The following is a 26786-nucleotide window of genomic DNA, read 5'->3' on the forward strand; positions in this document are numbered from 1 at the left end:
AATGAATTAAGAAACTACGCCAACTCTTCTTTGGCCCACCGTACAAGTAGGAAATAAACGAATGGAAATAAACGAATGGAAAGAGATAATATGTGAAAACCAACGGGTACACAAAGAAAAATAATGTTCTTACCTTCTCACTCATCAGCTATGTTCCAAAAGCAGTTCTGGGTATTAAATAACGTATAGTCACTACTTACCTGTAAAACGGAAACAAATGAATTAAATTTCAAGATAAAAATGTTTATAATAGGACGACTCAATCTAAACAGTATTTGCCATTTTTAATGACAAATTTTTGCTTTTATCAGAATTTAGAACATCTTATTAGGTTGACAGCATTCACTACCAATTCTAAAATTATATCACGTTCATACAGAATGTATCCGTAAACAATACAAACACAAGTAGTAATATGTATTAAACTTGTCTGAGAAATAAAAATGAAGGTTCGTCACAGAACCATTCACCATTATACCAATTCCAGTGTTCATGGCCAAATTATACTTCAGAATCGTATTCAACCAATTCAATTATTTATCATTTTCTCAGGCAGTCCCTTACCTTTACAATACCCAACTTGCCTGTTTTTATTGTCTCCTTTTCTTTATAATTATACAAAGTATATTCATGATAATCCATCAGCCTAGCGATTGTTACAATGCTACTCTAGTTGCTTTACCTTAAAATGTAGTACCAACCAATTGTTTATACTTTACTAACTGATAACTTTTAATTTTCGTAGTACTACTTGTTTCACATTACTGCTGCCTTAAACGATTATCCTACACGGCACTTGATTTGTAAAGCATAATATCATTCTTCTCGGTGTTCCCATGATGAGTGTTCCAAAGATTTCTACATGTACCGACTGCAACAATTATATGCCAGTTTCCATTCAAGTGATCTCTAATGCTGAGCACTGATAAAAATACTTGAATCAATACACTTATTTCCTAACAGCCTGCGTGCTTAAAAGATGTAGGATGGATGGAGTACGGGTTTTAGGATAAAGGCCAGGCACCGGAACCCACAGAGTTATGGAAAGGTATGTGTGATGTCCTTTCTGCATCAACTATCGGAACCCAAGATAACCTTGACAGAGGATATGGAATCTTACTTGTCCACGTTCACTTTTGAGTTGCTTCTGACTTGATTATCCAAAGATATACTTGTGTAAATCAGGTAATTGGGAGGCTGAATGGTTCATACTTAATCTCATGCAAGGCTTTCTAAGCAAATGGAGACAGAACTGTTTTTATTGTGTTTTTTGTACCAACCTCGTCTGTTATTCCACGAGGTAGTGTTCTGAGGGCTTACAGACTTTTCAGTCTTTTCTACTGATGTGATAGTTGGTCTTGGATATAAAATCGTATACTATGGAAAGGATGCTACTCTTCTTCCAGCTATTCATTTGCACCCTCTGGAATGCAATATACTACTAGTAACCTCTACTGTGCAGTCACTGGGGCATGATGTTACCTGGTGATACTGATGATTCCAAGGGTTCATTTTTTTAAGCACCTCAAACCTTAATTATCTTATGCTGGGAGGTGTTATCGACATAACTTACTGATTCTGAATAACTTGGTAATTTCGACTTTCACCATATCAGACAGGCATAAATGCTTATCTAATGTGGTCTGAAACCAAGTTATTTCTCGCAAAGCTTCCCACATTTACAGAGGTGATGTTAATAAGGTCACAGGTTTTAGATCTTTTGCTTTAGCATCACAGGAATATTGTTCTCTTCTATGGGTTCAGCCACCTATCAGGATCCTTATTTTTTAAGCAATAGTGCTCAAAATGGTGGGTTTCCTTTTCTTAATAATAGTAACTATGATTCACGCCATTACCGGATTATCCAGTTTAGCCATCTTCTGTGAGTGCCATTTATACGCAAATCTTCTGCTACTGTATTCAGTCCCTGTGCCTCAAAAAAATGATGTGCATGGCTTAACTTTCAGAACGTCATCATCCTTAATCTGGTGAGGTATAACATCGTGTCACCTTTCAGTACCAGAAGTCTTTCATTCCTTTTCTTGCAAAACTGTTGAACAGTCCTTCATTCAATGTTAGCAATACTAGTGCTTCTTTGTTTAAGAGATGATATAACTGTTTCAAAGGCCCTCTAACCATTGCTGTAATTTTAATTATATATTGGTGTCTATGTATGTTTATTTTTATTCGTCGATTTCTCTCGACTTATTTAAAATAGTTTCTACTCTGTCCTCTTGATTTTCATATATGAGTAAATAGCTCTACAGAGGTTTTCTTTGCAACTCTACAGCCATTTAAGGTTTGTTGTAGATTACAGTTTTTACTTTGTTTGAATGACAATAATACTCGTATAGCATACTTTTACAACCATTCTCTTGTCGCCCACTTTTTCCAAAACATTTCAGTCAGTTTCCAGTCATTTAATGCTCAATGGACCCAGTTAACTATATGATTCCCTAAACATTTTGGTTTCATTTAACTTCTCCAGAATTTTGCTTCTGTCTCTCGATCCAACTTTCCAATCGTTTCACATTCAAAAATAGCTTTTCTTTACCACAGTGGCGCACTTCACAGTAAAAGAAGTCTTCTAAACCATTAACAATAAAACCAATGAAATGTCTTCCTTATAGTACTGTAGATGTTGCTTGATACCTGTGAGCTTAAAGGAAGGCTGCACTGTTAATTACCTTTAGTTCTTCCATAGTTCTTACCTTTATTGATCTGACTAAATTATTTCTAAAATGCAATTAATTTGGGTACATGTTTGGTTGTTAACTTTTACTTGTTGCTATCAGAGATATCCGTCTTTGCCCAGGAATGAATTTGTATTGATAAAGTCTCAAGAATTTACTTTACATCATCTTTTACATACTAAAGAGGCATGAAATATTTTCACTACATTCTCTTGTATTTTCACTGAGAGATATTCTAATCAAAATTTGCTTTAAGTATAAAAATCTTATTTTTCTTCTTTAACTTGTGGTGATATTTCCAGTATTTGCCCAAATAAACAAAGGTATAATGGTTTCAGCATATCATAATTTTGACCATAAGTCTTACCTCATTACAGAGGTGGGAAAGATGGGGTCCAAGTTCCTCAATAGCATGATTGAGGCTAAATTTTTAGCACTGTGGGAAAGTAGCAGAGCACCTGGTAACCCCACAAAGTAAAGCAGATGTGAGGTTCAAGAGAAATGTCAACAGAGAGACTGATTCTTTATTATTCTCGACAGGTGTTTATAAAACAAAAACCAGACAGAAAGGTAGCGGGTGACCCGAGGACACATGCTGCGTCCATACACAATTTGTTTTCTGACAAGCATAAAAATACGTACAATATTCGTTACATGGCATATAAAAGGTAGATATAATTATCAGCGGAAAGGCCGTACAATGATGCATAAGATGAGGTACATAAAGAATCTGAAATAAAGACAGGTAATCTACATGACGTGACTAATGTACATCTGAAGGGAGAAACAGAAGAAAGGAGAGGCGCGATTTGTCGCCCTTGCAAATACTCCCCCCACCCCCTGCAAGAGAATAATTAGAGGAGCAATCATTGGATGAAATAACATTAATCACGGAGGTGCTGGGGCAGTCGGAGTGGGCCCCTGGTTCTGGAGATCTGTGGGCTCAGGGTGGAGTTGACACCTGGGGTTGGCTGGATGAGCTTCCTGGGCCACCCCAGGCCCTGCCTTGGTGGGGAAGAGGGTGCGTCTGCAGGCAGGTATTGAGGGGGGAACTCTGGGGCGCCTGCCTTCTTCTTCGCGTACTTCGCTGTCCAACAGGAATGCAGGTTTTAGCCTGTTGATGGTGATCCAGTCCTCCTGCCTGTGGATGTCGAGGAGGAATGCTTTGCTGGCTCGCCTGATGACTCGGTGGGGCCCCCTGTAGGGCCTGGTTAAGGGCGGCCGGCGGGCATCCACCCTGATGAAGATGTAGGCACAGGAGTGTAAGGCAGGTGGGCTGTAGGTGATGGTTCCGCCAGTGAAGGTCTTGTGGCAGGGTGCGAACTTCTCAACTCGGGAGGGGGGTGTCGGCGCCGTCGGCCAACGGTGGAAAGAATTCTCCAGGGACAGCCAGTGTTTCCCCATAGACTTTCTCAGCAGGGGAGGCATCACCATTTGCTTTCGGTGCAGTGCAGAGACCCAGCAGGACCCAGGGCAATTGTTCCTTCCACCTCTCTTCGGTGCAGCATGCAATGAGAGCTGCTTTAAGAGAGCGGTGTGCCCTCTCGACCATGCCATTCGCTGTGGGGTTGTATGTCATTGTGCTCTGTAGACTTGTACCCGTCAGGCATGCCAACAAGACCCAGAGCTCTGACAGGAAGGCAGAACCCCTGTCCGTAGTGATGCTGTCTGGCACTCCGAAGCGGCTTATCTAACTGGAGAGGAGGGCTTCTGCGCATGATGTTGATGCTTCATCTATTGGGGTTGGTTCGGGCCAGCGAGTGGAGCAGTCTATGACCATCAGGAGGTATCTGGCTTCCCCAACTGTGGACGGGGTCCGACGACGTCGATGTGGATGTGGCCGAAGAGCTGGCGATCCCGGACTCTGTGTGCCGGGATGTTTTGCTCATCTGGCACGGGATGCAGCTCTCTGCCCACTGGTGGACGTCCTTGTTGATTCCGTGCCAGATGAACTTGTCAGTCATAAGGCACGCTGTTGTGTGCCCCAATGGATGGGAGAGACCGTGGACTATGTCGAACACTTGCTTTCTCCTCAAGGCAGGCACCAGGGGGCATGGGCGGCCTGTGCTGGTGTCGCAGAGGAGAGTTGTGTCCGAGTTTGCTAAGGACACTTCTTCCCATTTGAGTGCCGTCACTGCCATCCTGTAGTCTGCCGTCTCTGGATCTACTGCTTGTTCTCTCGCGAGGTCTTCATACTCGATGCCAAGGTGAAGTGAATTGATTTCTACTCTTGACAGAGCGTCAGCCACTGGGTTTTTCTTGCCAGGAACGTAGTTGATGGTGCAACCAAATTCGGAGATGGCGGTCAGGTCCCACTGTTGCCTTGCAGACCATGCGTCCCCCTGCTTTGCAATTGCGTGAACCAAGTGTTTGTGGTCTGTTAGGATTGTGAATTCGGTTCCCTCCAGCAGGTACTTGAAGTGCCTCACAGCCTGGTAGATAGCCAGCAGCTCTCTGTCGAAGGTCCTGTAGTGGGCTCAGCTGGCGAAAACTTGCGGCTGAAGAAGGCCAAGGACTGGGGCATGCTGTTCACCAGCTGCTCGAGTACTGCACCACAGGGTATGTTGCTGGTGCCTGTTGTCAACGTGAGGGCAGCGGCAGGGTTGTGGTGAGTTAAGGTGGTGGCACTGCAGAGGGCCCTTTTTGCTTGAATGAATGCCTGCTGCTGTGGAGCTTCCCATGTTAGTGTTTTGGTTTCCCCTTCAGGATTGACGTCAGGGGGTACATGATGCAGGCGACATCTGGGATTAAGCGCCAGTAGTAGTTTATCATCTCGAGAAACTCCTGAAGGGCCTTGATGGTTTGTGGTTCCGGGAAATTTTCTAAGCTTTTACATTAGAGGCCGTGGGGAAATCTCGTGGCCAAGGAAGTCTACTTTTTCTTTCCCGAAAATGCACTTGTCGAACCTGACAACTAATCCACTGTCCTGCAGGCGTTCCATGATGGCACAGACGTGGCGAAGGTGATCCTCTGGGGACCTGGAGAAAATGAGGATGTTGTCGACGTAGCAGATGCAGAAAGGCAGATCTCCCAAGATGGCGTCCATAAGGCACTGGAATGTGGCGCCTGCATTCCTGAGACCAAAAGTGGAACAGGAAAATGTGTAGCTCCCGAAAGGCATGATGATGGAGGTTTTTGGGACGTCATCGGGATGTACAGGGACTTGGAAGTACAACTTCAGTAGGTCCATCTTAGAGAAAATTTTGGCTCCACGGAGGGCGCCCGTCAGGTCCTGCATGTTAGGGAGGGGGTAGTGGTCTCGTGTTGTTACCAAATTCAGGCGCTGATAGTCCCCGCAGGGCCTCAATGAATCATCGGATTTCTTTACCATGTGGAGAGGAGATGCCCACGGGCTTGATGCCTTTTTACAGACGCCCATGCGTTCCATTTCTGCCAAGGCTCGTTTGGTATCTTGTAACTTCCTGGGGGACAGCCGTCGGAACTTGGCATGGGTTGGTGGGCCCATCATGGTGATGTGGTGAAAGATGCCGTGCTTTGCTGAAGCCCCAGGTGACTGGTGCAGTTCTGGTTTGAAACATCCGGGAACTCCTGTAGGAGGGATGTGTAGCTGTTGGGGGCTGTGGAGCAGATGGTGGGCATTCCAGGTCCGGTGGAGAGCTGACGGGAGCAGTATGTAACTATGTCAAGGAGGCGTTGTCTGGCGACGTTGACTAGAAGTCTGTGGTGCCATTTGAAGTCCGCACCCAGCAGGGGGAACTTAACATCCGCTATGACGAAAGGCCAGTGGTATCTGCGCCCCAGGATTGAGATAGCCCGGTTGTCGTGCCATAAGTGCGGATGGGAGTTCCGTTTGCTGCTATGAGGGGGGTTACTGAGTCAGTTATTTTTTCTAAACCTTCCATGGATGGCGGGAAGACCAACTGCATTGCCCCCGTATCTACCAGCAGGTGACATTTGGAAATTTTGTCCGTGATGAAAAAACCTGCTGGGCAGGGGGAGTTGGATTTCGCAGCCACAGCTGTTACTTATGGCCGCCTTTGCCATTTTTTTGAAAGAACAGGGAGGCCTGCAGGTTCTGGCATTGGTCCCGAACTTTCTATGGTAGAAGCACCATGTCAGGTTTGACCATGTCCTGTGCTCTCTGAGTGGCGGTGTCTTCTTATAAACGGAGCTGATGTCTCGATCGTCGTCACCATCTTCCTCCAAAAGGTTGCAGGCTCCCAAGGTGGCGGCTGCTAGGGCGGTGGCGTGTGTCGAGGCCTTGGTGGCCTCATATAGTTTCTGGGCATCATCGACTAAGGCATCCATGTCTAGGTTCTCTGCATCCCTTGAGCCCTTCTTTGGCTGAGTCGGTTGAGCTTCAGACTGTCATTCAATGGGCCGGAGTTCAATTCCCCGCGTCGGCTGATGAAGAGTTAGAGGAATTTATTTCTGGTGATAGAAATTCATTTCTCCAGCCATACTGTGGTTCGGATTCCACAATAAGTTGTAGGTCCCGTTGCTAAGTAACCAATTGGTTCTTAACCACGTAAAATAAGTCTAATCCTTCGGGCCAGCCCTAGGAGAGCTGTTAATCAGCTCAGTGGTCTGCAAAACTAAGGTATACTTACTTTTTCAGCATCCCTTATCTGGCGCCAAACTTCCAGCGGGAGGCACCAATGAAAATTTTTGTTAGGTCTATAGTCCGTTTCCTCCCATTCTTATCGCAGCCTGGGAGTGTTATCAACCCCTGGAGCTGGTCCCAGGCTTCCCTGGGTGATGCATCTCCAAGGGCTGGGATAACCGGTCGAATGAGCACTACACTCTCTCGGACACGGGCATGGAGTAAGAATTCAGCAGTTTGTTTTTTAAGTCCGCATATGTGACTTTGTCCAGTTGCGTGTCCAGCCAGGGGTAGATTCTGCTGAACACTTCTTCCAGGAGCGCCGTCATGACTGTGGCTGATTTGATAGCATTGTCTGAGATGCGCGCCATGCGAAAGAGCGCGTCTGCGCACCGGAACCATGATGCCGTGTTTTATCATGAGAACGGGGGAAGTTTGTCAGTGTCTGGCTTTGTTGGTGAGAGAGGCTTACAGACGATGCTCACAGGTTCACACTGAGGTTCTGCTTCTAACATCTTTACTTCTCACGCACCAAAACGCAGGAAAATGCGCCATACTGAGTCTGTTAATGGTGCTTGATTTGTTCGAGAGGTCCAACGAAGTGCCAAAATGTGGCCTTTTGGGTACGCCGTATTTAGTCTGTTAATGGCATGGTTTCTGCCAGGGAAGGCTCTCAGAGGCCTAAACTTTACGCCGTAGTTAGTCCGCTAAAGGCTTTCTGATGGTAGGGTGCGGTCGTAGTTAGTCCGTTAATGGCTGGGCCAAAACCAGGCCACCTGTCCCTGACCCGGGGTCACCAGTGTGAAGTTCAAGAAAAATGTCAAAAGAGTGACATTCTTTATCATTCTCAACAGGTGTTTATAAAACAAAAAGTGGACGGAAAGGTAGCGGGCAACCCAAGGCACCCCTGCTGCATCCATATAAAATTTGTGTTTTCTGACAAGTATAAAAATATGTACAATTTAGTTACATGGCATATAAAAGGTAGATATACATATCGATGGAAAGGCCATACAATGATGCATAAGATGAGGTACATAAAGAATCTGAAATAAAGACAGGACCTGAAGTGATCTCATCTTTTACTAACTCTGCGCTTGAACTATTGTATACCTTTGAACAACTTAACTCAAATGATCTATTTTTTCTGTGCTGTAGACAGTAATTCAACCTTAAAATGCTGTACATCTAATCCATGCAAATTTGAGCTTGTGCTCTGAGCATTAAGAATATGGCTTTAAAGAGATTTTTAAGCTTGTTTCTTTTTTATCACCTGTCGAGCTATGTCTGTACCTACTGTATTGGTTTTAACTTGCTTCAGTAATTTTGAATATTTTTGCTGCCATTTTCAGCTTGTATGTTTACTTTGTTAGTGACTCTTGGGGTTTTTAACATTGTACCTCGAAAATTGGTTGGAAACAACACAAAAGTGCTTGGTACTTCTTTTTTGTTTTATTCCTATGGTCTTATCTGCATATATTGTCACACGCTATTAAGTGACATAAGCAACATGGTTGTATACTTTTAATTGGTGGCTTTCATTTCCCCACATCGGTTAAATACTGACAATACTGAAACAATGTGAATTTTATATTAAACAAGTTACTTGCATACTGTCTTAAGTCATTATTTACAGGGGTCTCATTCTTAGTGATGTAATGCAAATACTGTATACTATCATAAGAGTAATAAATATTTCATAACTTGCATACAGTGTAACTCTCTCCTTCATTTTACCTGTACTACCAAGGATCACATGCACATACTGATACACTCCAATTTCACAGTTCATTATATAAACAGAACCTCATTCAAACTGGATGGTATCTAGTGGAGATATTCATTCAAAAAAGTTACAAGCTTTCTAGGACAAACAGTCCTCATTCTCAAGTATCCGTACAACGACCAGGCATGTAGTCCAGCTGTATTTATATCTGTGTGCTGGGTCTTTAATCCTATAATTACCCTCCTCCTCCAGTATGAACCCCCGTTGTGACCTTGGCCTTTCTCTGCCCACTCCCCATCCAGTTTGAATGAGGTTCTGTTAGTAACTGCACTAATGCACAGAACAATTGTGTATGTGATAAAGTCAATATATATATATATATATATATATATATATATATATATATATATATATATATATATATATATATGTATATATATATACATAGTCATATATATATATATATATATATATATATATATATATATATATATATATATATATATATACAGTATATATATGTATATGTATATATATATATATATATATATATATATATATATATATATATATATAGTATATATATATATATATATATATATATATATATATATATATAAATATATATATATATATATATATATATATATATATATATATTATATGATATTATATATATATATATATATATGTATGTATGTATTATTACTGATTTGTACAGATACTTGATAATGAGGACTGTTTGTCCTAAAAAGCTTGTAACTTTTTCTGAATAAATATCTCTGAATCCAGTTTGAATAAGGTCAATATCCTCCTACTAGTGGACAGAACAATGATATAAAGTTAACATATATATATATATATAGGCGGTCATTCCAGTTTGAATGGAAAATCGTCGAAAATCGTCAAAAATCATAAGAAAACCTTACTTTTAATGGTCCTTGAAAACGATTAAACTGCATTATTATTGAGTTTTACAAAAAAACCTTCAAATTATGATTATTCTGCCGTTTTGGGGCCATATTTCTTCCATCGGATGCACAGAACAAACCGAACATATCGTAGCCGGGAAATAATTTCTGATGAATATATTTGAAAAGCGTCGTAACCTGGGGAGTATCAAGACAAACTGTGAAAAATAAAATGTTGCAATGAAGAACAACCCCCAAAGTATGGGACTGATAAAGTTATATATATATATATATATTATATATATATATATATATATATATATATATATATATATATATATATATATATATATATATATACATATACAGAATAAAAGTCCTTTTTAATATGACAATGAACTCTTTGCTGATGATGCAATTTCTTTTATAATATGATCTTAAATTATTCCTCTGGTATTAATTCAGTACTGTTGCAGCATTCATTTGTCATTACCCCTTTACAAAATATACGATACTTCAGCAATATAAGTGTAATAGTAAACGTTTCTCTGTCTGATCAGATCACCGGAAAACTGGGTACAAGGTGTCACTTCATGGCAACTGGGCTACCTCCAGCATCATAACACAAATGAGGCAGTGGGTGCACTTCTGCTTCCGGTATGGTTTCCAAACTGGAAATTGGGTCATATTCATGAACGGGAAAATCTACGATAACGGGACTCTTCCAAAGACAACTTTGCCACTAAGAGCCAATGGTGTTTACATAATTGGTAAGTCTCGGAAATGGCACTCTCAAAACTAAAATATTTCAAGTGCTATGTCTTCAGTATTGACTGCCATTTTTTTATGAACTTGTAAAATATTTTAATAATATCAGTTTTGTATCCATTGCCATAAATCCTACAGCAACTTGAACTTGGAAAGTGCACTACGAAGTCTACTCTGTTATGCTCAAGCTCTTAGTGCTGCACAGTCAGGCAACAGAAAATGTTGAAAATTTAATCATGCTTTTTAAAATCACTCTCATTTAACAAAATAATAATAATAATAATAATAATAATAATAATAATAATAATAATAATAATAATAATAATATTTTGCAAGTCTAGTAACTGAAAGAATGGCACAAGGTTAAACAATGATTTCGTACATTATTTTCCTACAGTATTGTAGGTAATTAGTTACCACATAATTTGCTAACTAATAGTTTGCTTTATTACCACCTGCCTTTGAATCAACATAACTGAATCAGGAATTTATTTACCTTCATTTTTTAACAAATTGCCGGAAAGTCCCAATAACTTAATCATTTTCATAACTAAGGTAACTTTAAATGTGTGCATAAGCACTGGAAACTATGGTGTCACTGTCTTCAGCATTTAATTAGCCATTAGGTATGTCTTGCATGTCATTCAAATTACTACTAGTTCTCGACGTCAAAAATAATGCAAATTGTTTTAATCTCCCCATAAGGAATTGAATTAACTATAAACTGGTTGTCCTTGAGACCGGTTGAAATGACAGAATTTTAACGACCCTTTAACAACATTAACTTGAACTCACGACAGTGTAAGATGAAACTGTATATCAAACTGACCAATACTTGCGCAGAGTACATCTATTCACTTATCAATTATCTGAAATATTTACTTTCCATCCAATTATATCTGGACAATACGCACTTCACAAACTCATTTGCATGCAGCTTTCAGTTTCAAGGGCAAAACCTAATGCTAAAACTAACAACCCTTCGCTGGTTTTGAAGAGAACATGACGTTTTAATTTGTCACATGTGGCTGTTGCAATGACTCTTCTACCGTTCAACAACAACTGAAAATCGTCCATCAAATAAACAGAAAAAAATTAAGATACGGCCTTAATCAAGGGCAATTTCAAATTAAATTAGCACAAATGACCTGAGCATTTAGGTATTTTAAAAAGAGCTTCATGTTTTCCTGTTTCAAGATATACAGTACATCAAGCACTGAACTGCAGCTATGACTTTTTTTTTACTTTTGTACGAGCCAATGAAGCACTACATCGAAGACTACCGATAATTAACGCATAAATAGATACTTCTTAAATGTGTAATGAGAACTGATAAAAAACAAAGCATAGTCAAAATTATGAAGCAAAAATATATATTAATAATAATCCTATTCCTTAAAGGGCAAAAACAGGACGAACTTGGTAGGGGATTTCAACGTGACAAAAGTTATAGTGGTGAAATCACTCAACTTAATTTTTGGTCTACAGAGTTGAATAAAATAACCATACAGAAGGTAAGTAACGTTCTTATTTGGTCAGCGACTGTATATTTTAAGTTGTGATTTCTATGTTATAGCTACTAGTTGGTGGGATGGATGGATGGATGGATGATATTTAGGACAAAAGCCCAGGCACTGGAGCCAAGGGGGCCATTCAGTACCGTAATGAAGAGTAAATATATTATATTAAGGTAAATGGATTAATGAATTTGTGAAGGAAATGATTAATAAATAAAATGAAGTGATGTGACCAATATAAATAAAATAAAGATTGAACTTTAATGAATGATGTGATATACTAAAAAAAATTCAGTGTCATTAAAAATCTGTATGATGTGATATATATATTAAGAAAAACATTACATGTCAATAAAAATTTGTATACACTTTAAAAATGGGATGATAGCAGAAATATCTGTTTCATCTCCCAAAATATCCGAGAGGAATTTACACTGGAAATATCTTTGGTTAAAATATCTGGGGCAGACCACCAGAATGTGCTCCACTGTTAGTGTCTCGTCACAGTAAGCACACTCTGGAGGGCTGCTTCCTTATAAAACAAGCTGATGGGTTAAATAAGTGTGCCCAATCCTTAATCTGGTTAAAATAACCTCTGTTCGTACGTCAATCTGGAATGACGAGGGCCACGGCAATATATTATCTCCAATATTTCTATATATTTTATAACTGGAAAGAAGAGGAGAAGTCCACCTTTCTTGTCATTTACTTAAAACATAAGATCTAACAGGACCTTTTAGATCTGTATGAGGCACTTTTCTGAAAGTGGTTTCTGATAAAATACTTGCAGATTTCACTTCCCTGTCTGCCATCTCGTTTCCGCGAATCCCCACGTGAGAAGGGACCCAACAGAAAGAGACTGATTTACGCCGACAATAGATACAAAAAAGCCACTCCTGAACTTTCTGAATTAATGGATGAAAGCTGTTAAATTTTCTATCTTCTAAAGTGCTTTTAGAATCTGAGTATATGACAAAATTAGTGTCACTGCTTTGGAAAACTAAATCCAGGGCAGAGACTACAGCTGTTAATTTGGCTGTAAATATTGATGCAGAGTCAGGTAATTTAGCTGTGTATGCTGTTTCACCAAGGATAGCAGCACAACCAACACCACTATCTGACTTTGATCCATCTGTAGAGATATTTGTATGATTAGCATGGGTAACGTCGTCCACTAAGAATTTTCCCCTAGTCTCTTCTTCAGTGCTGTTCTTTTTGTTAAACGATTTCTTACATACTGATGCTTCTGGAATAAACCATGGAGGATTTACAGGATGTTCTACTTCCAGGACTTTCTGGGATTTAAGGTGATTATCCCTAACATCCTCATTCAGTCGAACTTGGAATAGTTTAGAAGCTCTTGTACCAGAAAAACTTCGAGAGTCTATTTCCTTTAGTATTTGAAAGGACGGATTTTTTATTCTAGCCACGTACCGCAACCCTAACTCTTGTCTTCTTAGACCAAGGGGAAGATGATCTGTATCGACGTATATGCTTTCAACAGGCAAAGTTCTAAAAGCCATTCTCAACCCCATTTTGTGTACAACATCCAGTTCATTTAGCTTGGTTTTACTAGCTGAGGAATAAATCTGGCAGCCATAGTCTAGCCTGGATCGACACAGTGAGTCATATAGCCTCAGAAGGGATTTCTTATCAGCCCCCCAACTAAATCTAGAAACAACCTTTAAAATATTCAAAGATTGTTTGGCATTAATCTTCAGGGCATTTCTGTGCCTACCCCATGTTAATTTATGGTCAATAGTTATCCCCAGAAATTTTACTTTATTTTCGTAAGAGAAGTTAGACCCATTTAGACTAAGTGTGGGAACCTCTTCCACACGCCGGCACCTGGTAAATCTTACTGCAACTGTTTTGGAAGAGGAGAATTTGAAACCATTCTCATCAGACCACTTAGTAATAGCATTAGTAGACCTTTGCAAATGATTACATACAGACAAGAATCATATCCTGTGCAGTATATTGCAAGGTCATCAACAAATAGCTGCCATTTAACAGGAGGCAAGATTTTTTCAACCACACTATATATTGCCACTAAAAAGAGTGTTACACTTAAAACACTTCCTTGAGGAACTCCCTCCTCCTGCACGAAAGGTTGAGAGAGGGAGTTTCCCGCTCTTACCTTAAAAAATCTGTCAGTTAAAACAGAATGTATAAACCTGATCATTCTTCCACATATGCCCATCTTGTTCAATTGTTTCATTATGCCAATTCTCCAGGCAGTGTCATATGCTTTCACGAGGTCAAAAAATATGCCGAAGGTCTAACATTGTTTGGCGAGTCCCTGCTGGATCTGGTTAGTCAGCCTCAGCTAGGGATCAAGGGTGGAGCGGTTTTCCTGAAACCAAATTGAAAGGGCGATATTAATCCTCTGGTTTCCAGATGCCAAACTAGTCTAGTATTTATCATTTTCTCCATCAGCTTACACACACGGCTGGTAAGAGCTATTGGTCTATAGCTGATGGCTTTGAAAGAATCTTTATTAGGCTTTTTAATAGGAACAATTATGGATATTTTCCAGTCCCTGGGTAAAATTCCTGTTTCCCATATTTTGTTTATAATCTTGAGTAAATATCCTCACCCGGAGCAGTGGATTCACTTGAAAGCGCCTCCCGAAATTCTCTTAGGGAAAATTTGTAGTTGTATGGCTCAGATTTTCCTGAATTAAATTTGAAAGTCATTTCAGAATTCCTAATTCTTTGAAATTCTAGAGAATAACTGTTAGGGCTGAAAACTTTAGAAAAGTGTTTTCCTAGCTCATTGGCAACTTCAGCGGGCTCTGTGATCAGAGTGTCGTTTATTTTTAATAAGGGTAGTGGTGACGCAAGAAATTTTCCACTCAGTTTCCTTATTTTGCACTACACCACTCTTAGTGGGGTTTTGGAGTTTATTCCATTAATATAGTAAAGCCAACATTCTCTTTTGGTTTTCTTATAAAAGTGCCGCTGCATGGCTAACGCACATTTGTAGATTAATTTAAACTGAGGGGAGCCACTAGTTTTGTAATGTCTGTAGCACCTCCTAGTCACTTTCCTCGGAATACCACAGGCCTACAAGGTTTGCCTTTTGTTTTTGTAATTGAGCCTTCAGCACTCTCCAGAGTAGATTCAATAAAGTAATCATAGGCATCTAGATGAGATTGAAAAGGACTCAAAACTCCCTATCCAAATTGACACCCTTACTGAATTTATCCCAGTCTGCGTCCTCTACCTTCCACTTAGGTAAAACTTCTGATGGAGCATTTAGAGCATATTTCAAATGGATCGGGTATGATCACTTCCATTTAAATCTTCATTAACAGACCGATTAAAATCAAGGTGGATACTTGCTGAAGTGCAGAGAGATGATTAAAATCAAGGTGGATACTTGTTGAAGCGCAGAAAGATGCTTATCATGAATGTTGTGGAAAGTATTGACCCATTATTATATAAGATAACATCATTTCTGTCAATAAGGTCTTCGATTAATTTCCCTTTAATGTCTAAAGACCTACTTCCCCGAAGGGGGTTGTGGGCGTTAAAATCTCCTAGGAGAAGTAGAGGAGCTGGACTGAATATCTCCAATGTTAAAAGCAAGATCTAGTGGAAAGTATAAGGAGCAGATTGTTATCCCCTTTCCCAAAATGACTGAAACAGCAACAGCCTGTAAAGTTGTGTTTAATTGTATTGTGGAGTGCTGTAAAGATTTATTAACAATAATTGCAGCACCTCCATGGGCATGACCACCAATTGAGGGATACGAGTTAAAATGTGAATAATTAGTCCAGGATTATAAGGAGAGTTGCCTAACATTGTCTCCTGCTGGCATATAACCCCTGGATTGAATTCACGCATTAAAACTTTAAGGTCTTCTGTACAGGCTCTGAGATCTTTACAGTTCCACCAAAGGATATCGAGCATGAATGCTAAAGTGGTAAAATGTGCTACTTCTCACTCCCTGGGGAGGGGGGAGTACTATTCCTAGAGTGGAGAGGGAAATTCTCCTTTATAAGAGACTGTTTTCTTAATCCCTTTTCATCTGAATTGGAGCTCAGGGTTTTTGGTTGACTTTCATATTTCTGATTATGATCCTGATGTTCAGAATTTCTACCGTGATTATGTGCGCTACTAATCCTATTTGTCTCAGAGCAGCAAAATTGAACTGAACTCACATGCTTTTGTGCTGAATCTACTTTTGGAACCACCTTTCTAGGTGGAGAGATCTCTTCCAAAACACTGAACCCATTTGAAGATTTTATTTTAAGGCTATCATTATTTGGGGAAGTATTTCTTATGTGCTTCTTGGTGGTTGTAATTGTAGCTTCTTTATCATTTTTGTTTATGGCTGTAACAATCGATGGCTCTGAATTAACTCTATCTAACTGGGATTGTTCTTTTGGCTTATTCTTGATGTAAGTATTTTTGGAACATCCTCCTGAATTATTAGTTGATTTTGGCTCACTTATTTTTGGAGATGAATCTACAACTATCGTAGAAGTGGCATTTGTATCGACTTTGGGAGATGAATTTTCTGTGCTTTTGGGAAGTACAATTTTTGGCATTGGACTCCAAAGCACTTGCTGACGAAAGTTTCTGATCACTTTGGAGATTTTCATTATTATTTACAGTCTGAGGAATAGCAGGTTTGTGATGTCTACTATCGGATGTAGTTACTGGTGGCCTTAAGAAGCATAGGTAGAGTTAGCACTTTTGTCTGCCCCCATTACCATGCACTTTGCTTCGCTAATGCTGATATGTTCATTATCAGCCACTGCTAACACTTCCTGTTCAAATCTGTATCTGAGGCAAGCCCTAGAATTTGCAGAGTGGTCACCCTTACATAGAAAACAATATCGGGCTGCTTTGCACTCGCCAAATTATTGTGCTCTGCAGAGCACACAGAACATCTTTTATTGTTATCACAAGAGTTTTGAATGTGGCCATATTCAAAGCATTTGCAACACTGTTTGGTATTTCTTTTATAACTTTTAACCTGAATCCTCTCAAGGCCAACAATAACAGTATCAGGTACGAATTGGTTAAAAGGATAGCTGCATCCCCTCCCACTTTTTTTTTTACATGAGATACACAAGACAGACAGCGATGGAGAATCTCCTCCTCTTTAAAAACATGCAAGTCTTTTGGGGAACCTACCCCTTTCAGCGTGTTAAAGAATCTATGTGATGAAATACATTCAATATTTCCACTTTCAAGAGGTTTAAAATTAGATAGTAAAATTGCTTGAGTCTCATTACCAGCTTTTATTAGCAAGTTCTTTCCACAGTGTTTTAAATTTCCAATGGGAATGGAACCAACCTTGCTCTCAATACATTCAGCAGTTTTTATTAAATTTTTTCCTCCCTCCTTGTTGCTAGCAACATGCCATATAGGGGGAGGGGGTACTCTGGTACATGGGGCTGGTCCATGTTCTTCAGTCTTGGGAATAAAATCAAATGGCTCATCATTTAAGTTTTTCGCTGAAAACACTTTCATGCTGAGAAGTGAGTCATTTAGAATGTGCCCATGGAGTCTTTGTTGTGCTTCACTAGCTTCCAAGGGAGAGGAAATTTAACAAAAGCAGGATGTGGCTGCTTATTTTTTTCTAGAAGTAATTTAATTCTTGCCACTTTGCCAAATTGTATCACTACACTATATAAACACTCATAATCTAATGACAAGCCTATATTAGTGCAATAAAGGACTCTATTATTTGAATAAAATTCACCAGATTTACTAACATCCTGGTGTCTCAGTGTTTGGTTCTGTCCGACAACCAAGCTCGTATCCATGTTCATGCCAAAGTTCGAAGGGAGGTTTGGTTGATTCGCCATATAATTAAGAGAATGAATTTCGTCCAGGATGAGATCCCTCTCACCAAGGCGGCCCAACTGGGGGAGGAGCAATACTGTGACCCACCGTAGTACCTGCCCTGGAATCATCACCTGGATATACGCCATACCCACAGTGCCTTAGCGTCGTCAGTCCGTCGAGATCGGACCCAGCACTGAGAGCATGGCTTAACAAAAATTTCCCCTCGCTTGACCATGTTGGGTACTCTTATTTTACGGGTGGAGTGGGATACCATCCAACTCCACCCTCCATCAAGTTATAAGAGCAGTGAATTCCGTGATCCAATGCCATGCCCAGGTCATCAGCGAAAGAGGGAGGAGGGAAGAGTAAAAGAGCTATAGGCCTCAATGTTTGGTTGAATCCACAGCAGAGAGAATAGCATAAAAGAGCATACTGTCCCTGCAGCAGATCCCTAAGGCCGCCCCCCTCGTCATGGGGTTGGGATCAGGGGGGACTAGTTGGTTGGAGCCAATATAACAACAGGATAAAAAATCACTCCAGCCACCTCATCTAGAGAATTTTAATCATAATTTCATAGCTAAGTTTTTTGATGACTGAAATGCCTTTGAATATTTACAGGCCTTGAAAACTGGTAAGTAAAATTTTTCCTTTTCTGTAAATGTAGGTGGAAATGAAAATATTACTGATGTTTATGGACTTACCTGTGCAGGTGAAGATACTTGCTCTCTTCAACCCTTCCATACATGGGAAGAGAGCAGCCGTACCAGCCTGCCAGCAAATCTAATTCAGGCTGTTAAGAGAAATGTTGGATAAATTAAACAAAGCGAGAACAAATATTGAAATCAACTTCTACCAAACTTAGAAACAAAATTAATGACTTGGACTCATAGCTCTTTTTCATAGTTTTTATTCCACACACTTTTCTTTATGAGTACCAATACTTAAATGTTCACACTTACACAGAACAGAAGAGAGTGGCCATGTGTGAAAAAAAGGATGGAACAGACTCAAGAAAATAACAAATGGACACACACACCAGTGAACAAATAAAATACTTATACAAATACAATAATAAAATTACTAAAAACCAAGATAATGGTGCTTGTAACCTTCAAAGAGCGTTACAGTCTCTCCTACATGAACTGACATCAACGGGTAAAGTAACACTGCCTTGATCACCAGTCTACAGTTGTACGGTATAAGGACTGAAAGACTTCTGGTGCTGGCCACTATGAAAAAGCGGTATACCTCTGTAGAATGTGAACACTGATGTTCAGAAAAGCAAGTAACAGGTGCTAAATGTGTTAATAAAAGTTTCCCGGGAATGGAAGATGGCCAGTCCTAAACTCTTTTGGCAATGGTCTAAAGGGCCCCTTGACACATTCAAATGTTTTATCAAACTAGTTTGATAAGTGGAATTGATCAAACTGGCGTGATACACGAGTACTGTACAAGATGATTTGAACAAATCATAGCACAGGAAACGCCCCATTTTATAGCATGTAATATATCTAGTAATCTGTCTATTTTTTTCTTTTGCCTTATTGAAATTATCAAGGACAATTTCTTCGTTCATATAGCCCTAGGTCTAATAACCACAAATGTTTTTTCATGTCATTATTAACATACCTTTGAACTTTAGTACAATACTAATAGCATACTGATAGCAATGAAATTTAGTACAATAAAAATACAATACTGATAGCAATATCCCCATGCATTACTGATGTAAAAACGAAAATAATGATTACGCTCTGACCCCCAGTATTATAAACCCATATCTTAAAGTTTAGACTATATTTTGTATGAATCGATATATCATGTTTATTTTCATACAAATTACCTACAATGAATAAATGCCGTGACCTAGTATTCTGCTCCCATTACCTCGTTAATATTAGTCACTAAGAGTTGAAACATTCTTGATCCTTGATGAACGCACAATGTAGGACTATGCTTCACAGAGGGAACATATACATCATCTGTGGCAGCACCAGATTTCACTGACATCATCACCTTTTTCATGTTACTTTCTAAAAGCTGTTCTCATATTTGCTACTGAATTTCGGGTAGCTGTGGCATCCATCTCTTTGAGTTTTTCCACAAGAATATTGTATGCTTCTCCCACTCTTATTCCGATCACTGTCCTCTGAGCGTTTCACCTTCCACAGACATGGATACTCCCTATACACAGTACAGTAGTTCAATGAACCCATTCCAAAAGAGCTTCACTTATGGTGAGTGCACCATTGTCTGGAGCCCTCTGCACCTGCTCTTAACCCAATGACAGTCGAGATGCAACTGAAAAGGTTTGACCAACTTAGTTCTGGTTTGATCAAACAAAAATCAAATAACGCTTGTTTCCATCAAGGCAAGATTGATGACGTTTGGTCAAGCCATATTAGCCTCACACATGCTCAGTTTTTTTGCACTTTGACAAAAAATCTAAAAGTGTTTGGTGTCTCTTATCATAGTTACAATGGCTGCAGAAAATGAAACTACCACTTTGGTTAAGAGATAAAAATGCTGAGAAGATGCAGACATTCAGAAAGGAGGACAATATTTAAATAATGGTAAAATAAACACTCTGAAACACATGGCATTCATACCATCATCTAACTATGAATACCTAGTTGTGCCATTGCAAACACCCATCACTATTTCATAGCTATCCGTGCACCTGCAAATCCCAAAATTCCAGTTCCATTAGAAAGATGATCTGTTACTCCTGGTGGGTTGGCACATACACGTGGTTCTTACCTCTTTGTTCCGCCCTTTCATTCAAGTTTAATTTTCATCTCAAAACGTATCTTTTTCCGGTTTGAAAGTCAACCATCACACCATTATTAGTTTGCCAGCACCTGTTACTACAATTAATTCAGTTTCAGCTTCCCGTGCTTTTCATCTCCATTTTTTGCAGAGGACTCATCACTGTTGTGAATGTTTCCACAGTGTGTTTTTTAGTTGTTACTTTTGGTATTTCTTTTAGATCTAGCTAGTAGATGATTGTGTGTTTGTTAGTTTATGGGACAGTATCCAAGTTGTTTTGCTAAATGCTTTTTGTTATATTTAGGGCTTAACTCCTTGAGTAAACAAGTGATTATAACTAGTATTGTTCTAAATTTTTCTTTCCATTTAATATATTTTTTACATTTATAATATTTGTCAGCTGCATGACATGCTGATGCACCGCATATTTTTCATTCTGGAATGTTTTATGTTTGATGGCTTCTGTTTCTAAAACTGATTGCATTAGGATATCAACCGTTTTAATGTACTCTTGTAAACTTTCGTGGCAGAATGAGTAAGAGTTTTGTTCACGTCAGTGTTTATTTTTTTTTATATTTTTTTTTTGTTTTGTTTTGCTAATGACATTGCTTTGTTAAGATATTTTTGCTAACATATAGGTAATGTAACTAAGAATTTTTCCACGTGTCTATATCATTCCTAGTTGCCGAGTTTAAGTATGAATTTTATGTATATTTTCTCACCATGGGTATTTTCTAGAGGATAACAGTATTAGTTTCTGACAATCATCTTAGCCAGGGATTTCAGTTGCAAAATAATTGTTGATAATCAAATTTTGCAATTACTGACAGCATTGCTCCAAAGAACTGGATTAATGCTTAGAACGTTTTAGTCCCAGTGTAAGTTGTATATTGTGATGTGAGTACTGGTTTGGGTCTTTTCTTTGCTAGCATCAGTTTGGCAAAAATTGTGCATCTTTTTTCCATACTGTCCTTTATTGACTGTATTACCTTGCCTTTGTGTTGATGTTTTGGTGTGTCTGATAAACTTCACGGGTTATTTATGTTTAGTTTTGACAGATCCCCATCACCTTTATATTCTTGTCAAGGTGAACTATGAAATCCTGTGCAAAGTTCCTCTTTTTCAGATTTAGTCCTCCCTTTACACAATGAAACTATTATCAGAGTATGAAGCTGTACAAATATAAGAAGTGTTCCAGATAGCCACAATGGATGTATCCATTTACCCAGCCCCTGAAACTTCAGAAGGTTCCTACCTACCTAATTGCTCCTCTGTTTGTGTGACTGGTGATCCTCTGGAGAGAGAGACCCCACTACCTGACAATGTCCCAGTGCTGCCAATGACTTCTTCCTTGTTTTCACCTATTGTCTTACTGGTACAACTCTTCCACATATACACCAGGACTAAACAAATTAATTTCTTTTCTTCTCCTCGGGATCAGATCAAGGCATACTTACACCATCTCATTTGAAACATTTACTTCTCATTTGCCCTTTCCACCCCAGAGAGGAGGCTTACGCTTCTTCCACCTTATCACAAATGCTTACTGTCTCAAAAGAGTCGTGTTTTTCTAACCACATAAGCAACTCAACTAGTTTTTTGCACACTGCTTAATTTTTTCCTTTTAAGCCAAGCCCTGGTGTCAAGGCCTCTGTTTCATCTGTTAAGTCACTTGTTCCAGATAGCATACTTGGTTCCTGGTTCATGCCTGTAGCCTGGCACAGGCCTGCTGTTTAGCACTCGAGGACCCCCTAAAAACTGCCCACCTGCAGTCACTCACCTGCCCTCACAATGCACCTGCTTCCAGCTGTGTGCCTGCATCCAAGCATGTGACTACTGCAAGACCCCAACTTGTTGCTATTTGCTAAGCTGTAATAATTCACTTGCCTTCTGCCAACTCTTCTCCAAACAAGTCTTTTCACAACAGAGATTCTGCTTCTTATAAGGCTCTCATTCAGGCTTGTGCTCACAGCTTATATTGTCTGGCTTTGTGCCTAGCACTTGACACTCTGCCACTTCCCTTCACTAATTTAGTTTGAACCATGTCCTGGACCTAATGCTTAAAGGCCACCACTGAAGTTCAGGTATATGTGCACAGGTCTGCCAACACAGGCGGCAGACCTGTGCAAGCATACCTTCACCACTAACAATACAGTTTTTTTACACAATTCTCTGTAGCAACTCATGAAATCCTGTCTCTCAATCACACTCCTTTCCAGTACAAGAATCTGCAAAAGTCTTGCACAATCTTTTACTATGGCAATATTTCTGGAGCTTAAGGAGTCCCTTTGACTTCCATCTCTAGAAATCCTATTGTTCCTGGACACTTCCAACTTGAGGAGGGGTGCCCATATATTGGACCTACAGATTTCAGGAATTTGGTTTTCGTAGGACAGAAAGCAGCACATTATTTTCCTACAGTTTCAGGCAGCAACCTTCTTGGGTCAGCTGGCCTTCACTCTTAACACTCAGGCAAAAAAAGTTTGAGTCATGTACAAGGCCAAGAAGCCTGCATGTCATCACTGCACAGAAGACAATACCAGGTTCCTCTAGCAAGAAATCTGCAAGGCACTGTGGCAGTAATGGTGTTCCCTAAGTAGATCTGTTCACAACAGACTTGAAGAAAATTCCAAATTACTGCTCTGCAAACGTGGAAGCAGCAGTATGAAAATTTGATGCATTCAAGCATTTGCGCAGCAATCTGAAAGCATGCACATTGCTTTATTTGCTCTCAACAGAAAAGTTCCCCTAAAAGTCAAGTCTCAAGGAACCTTGTCATGACCCTGATTACTTCTCTTTGAACCCACTGGGAGTGGCTTCTAAACACTCTCTCACTTCTGACAGACCTTCCTTGGAGTTTTCCAAAGTGTGAGAAGTTCCAACAATGGTTGCATTTCAGGAGCTTCCATCTGAACATCAACATAGTCTACATGCATAAGATTATCAAGTAAGGTCTTACTGTGAGAAGACCTTCAGCATTCAGTCTCTCTTTCAACCTTAGCAGACTTTCTGCTGTATCTTAGATGTCGAAAGATGTCTGCCTCATCTATAAAAGTTTATTGTTCTGCTTCAACTAATGCCTTTAAACCATATGGTCAAACATCACCTGAAGAAGCTGTGACAACATTTAGAAAAAGCAGCACCATCCAGACTTATGAAGTCACCCAGCCTGAACCTTTCTTTAGTTTTAAAAAGTCTGATCAAGCCTTGCTATGACACTATCACAAGCATTTTAACTTTTTTGATGAAAAAAGAAAAAAGATTTTCTTTCAGTTTTTTGTCCATTCCAGGTACTCATACCAAAAAGTGGGATGCAATCCATCTTTCTATTTTGCCCAACTTTGTAGTCGTCTCAAACCTAAACCTTCAGAGGATCAAGAAACAGGTCACTAGAAGTATTATATTCCACTGGCTCAGTACAGTTATTTCAAAGGTTTAAAAAGATTTTTCAGATGAAGAAACTGCTTAAGCTTTAGTTACAAAAGATTAGGGCCCTTTCAACCTCATCACTTCTGAGAAACCTGGAAATCAACTCTGTTTTAATGGATATCTCCTGGAGTTGGAAATCTACTTTAGCTACCTTTTATTTTTACATTCCAATATTTTGGTGTCAGGGAGGTTTTCCTCTTCACCTCCCTAACAATTTCATCATGGCATCCTACTAGGAGCAGATCTCTCAGGTCACTTGAAACTTTGCATGCTAAGTGTACAAGCCTCATTTACGGCCTGCTACTGTACACCTTCAAGACTCTTAATTTAGGAACAGGGTTCCAGTCTAACTTTCAGCCCCTTGCTCACACTTATGACTGTGGGCAATCTATCTTTTTCAGGAGGTCCAATTTCCCTCCATCTTAATGCCAGCATCTCAGCTCCCTTACACCTAACTTTCTATACAGGCTAAGCAAAAGAAATGGGCTTGGGAGCAAAAAGATGAAGTTTCTTAAAAACAAACCCATTTTTTCAATGTAAACAAATTACCTTATCTTATTGCAAAATTCCTTACTCCTCTAGTCTGGGATACCTGCTCACACTTCACAAGAAGCTAGACAGTAAGCCACTGGGGACCTTAAGGAATCATATGCTCTTGCACAAAACTACCAGGAGCAACAAGTCTCCTTCCTCTTCTTTCTACTAGGATTGGAGTGTCTGAGAGTTGCACAGATGATAAAATAAGCCATGTAAGAATAATATTCTTATATTAATTCATAAATTCAAAAAACAGGATACAAAGAATCAGGTTTCAGTTAAGGTGACTCCTCATTAAAGCCTCAACTTTTCTTATTTCAGATGGCAGACTGTACACAACATGAAGAGGGGGCTGCATTATCTTGGACGCATCAATCCTGGAAAATAAGTGGTGATGTCACTTGGGTCACTTACAAACAAAATGAGATTTGCAATCAAAGCAAACGAAGAATTGTAATATTTCCAGATCAGTTTACTCTTGCAGGTGCTATGCATATTTGCCAAGTAAGTATCTTTGATATATTTTCATCATCACAAATAAACGACAGATGACCTCAAGGACCACTTAACCCTAAAATATTCCAACAAGTCATATAAAACTTCTAATTTGCGATGTTATATGCTATGCTAAATATTTGTTCATATTAGAATTAGTAAGTATTCTGAAAATACTTCATGTATATGATATGTTCAGTTTCAGTATTCAGTTATGTATAAGATAAGATTTTTCTGGATATGTCTGTACAGTACTCAACAGGTTATCAGATCAATCACTATTGTTTCTTCAGGTTTTTGGTGGAACTGTGGCAGTCCCAAAAAATGATGAAGAGAATGCATGGATATTTAACTCTTCAAAACATTATGCACAATCCTGCTCTGGTGATATAGGAGCATATTATTTGTGGCTTGGTGCTGAGGACCAACAAGAGGAAGGGGTGTGGAGATACTTGCAAAGAAATGAAACACTTCCCTGGCAAGGTAGATGGCGTGGAGATGGACCTAACGGTGGAAAGATGAAAAACTGTATGGTAATGCTGTTTGGAAACTTCCCTGGATATTGGTCCGATATTGCATGCCTTGATTCATACGAATTCTGTGTTCCATGTGAATTTGAAGAACTAAAGGTTATATACTTGAAAGGCCCTGCAGTCTGTCCAGGGTCACCATTTAACTTAGAATATTACCTGGGGGAAGAGAGAGGTGGCCGTCCATCCTTCATTGGAGTTTCTCACTCAGATATATATTGGGATACTGACATGGATGCCTGGGTGCTGAAGTCCCTTAAGGTGAGTTCTTGAATATCTAGTGATTTCATTCAATTCCCTTATTCAAAATCACCCGTATATCCATCGGAACAAAACTTATAAGTATTTGTGCCTATAAAGTGTACACAAGTGTTAAGCTTATAACTTGAATTTAAGAGGAATTAATTTGGCTTAAATAAAATTCATGTCCATTATAGTTTTTTTTAAATATGGTAAAGTCTGGAATCACAGTCAAAACACAACGACTGCACTGTACATCCTGAAGTAGATTTGTGATAAGATTCCCTGTAAAGCTGTGATTGGCTTCAGTTCTATTAAGTCAACTAACAACAAAACTGTACTGTTGTGAATAATGTAGTTAGACAATTAAGCCACTGATTTCATTTTACCTGACGAAGCATCAGAAATAACCTAGTACTACAACTCAAACCAAAACTTTTACCTTTCATTTCAATCAACCCTTCTACAGCAGGGGTTCTTAATCAACCCCACTTTTCAGTGAGCCAACTCTCCATTTCCCACCAAAGCATCGGTCATTGACAAATCTTTAACCCATGCAGTAATTTAATACGTAAATATACGCTTTGCTTTTTTGTGCCATTTTACGGGGCATATATGAGTAATTACTTAATAATGGGAGCTCTGTTACCCACCTGTTACACCACGGAGAGACGCGACAGGAGTGAGTTTGCGGGGAGCCACATTTCAAACCCAACAGTGTTGTCACTTTTACCCAAACATGACTTACAATACCATATATTGGTTGTTTTTGTTATTAAAACAGTCTGTAAATGGTTGTG

At 39.4% G+C, this 26786-nt stretch overlaps 1 protein-coding gene across 1 annotated transcript in view; it reads left to right on the plus strand.

Moving 5' to 3' along the window:
- Positions 1 to 26786, plus strand: part of LOC136850577 (uncharacterized) — a 99287-nt gene that overhangs the window by 15801 nt on the left and 56700 nt on the right. Inside the window, exons 3-6 of the mRNA XM_067124208.1 lie at positions 10455 to 10664; positions 12064 to 12176; positions 25043 to 25225; positions 25510 to 26007. Of these exons, the coding sequence (XP_066980309.1) occupies positions 10455 to 10664; positions 12064 to 12176; positions 25043 to 25225; positions 25510 to 26007 (1004 nt within the window). The remainder of the gene's footprint in view (positions 1 to 10454; positions 10665 to 12063; positions 12177 to 25042; positions 25226 to 25509; positions 26008 to 26786) is intronic.

This window comes from Macrobrachium rosenbergii, chromosome 3 (assembly GCF_040412425.1).
Source record: "Macrobrachium rosenbergii isolate ZJJX-2024 chromosome 3, ASM4041242v1, whole genome shotgun sequence".
Lineage (NCBI taxonomy): Eukaryota > Metazoa > Arthropoda > Malacostraca > Decapoda > Palaemonidae > Macrobrachium > Macrobrachium rosenbergii.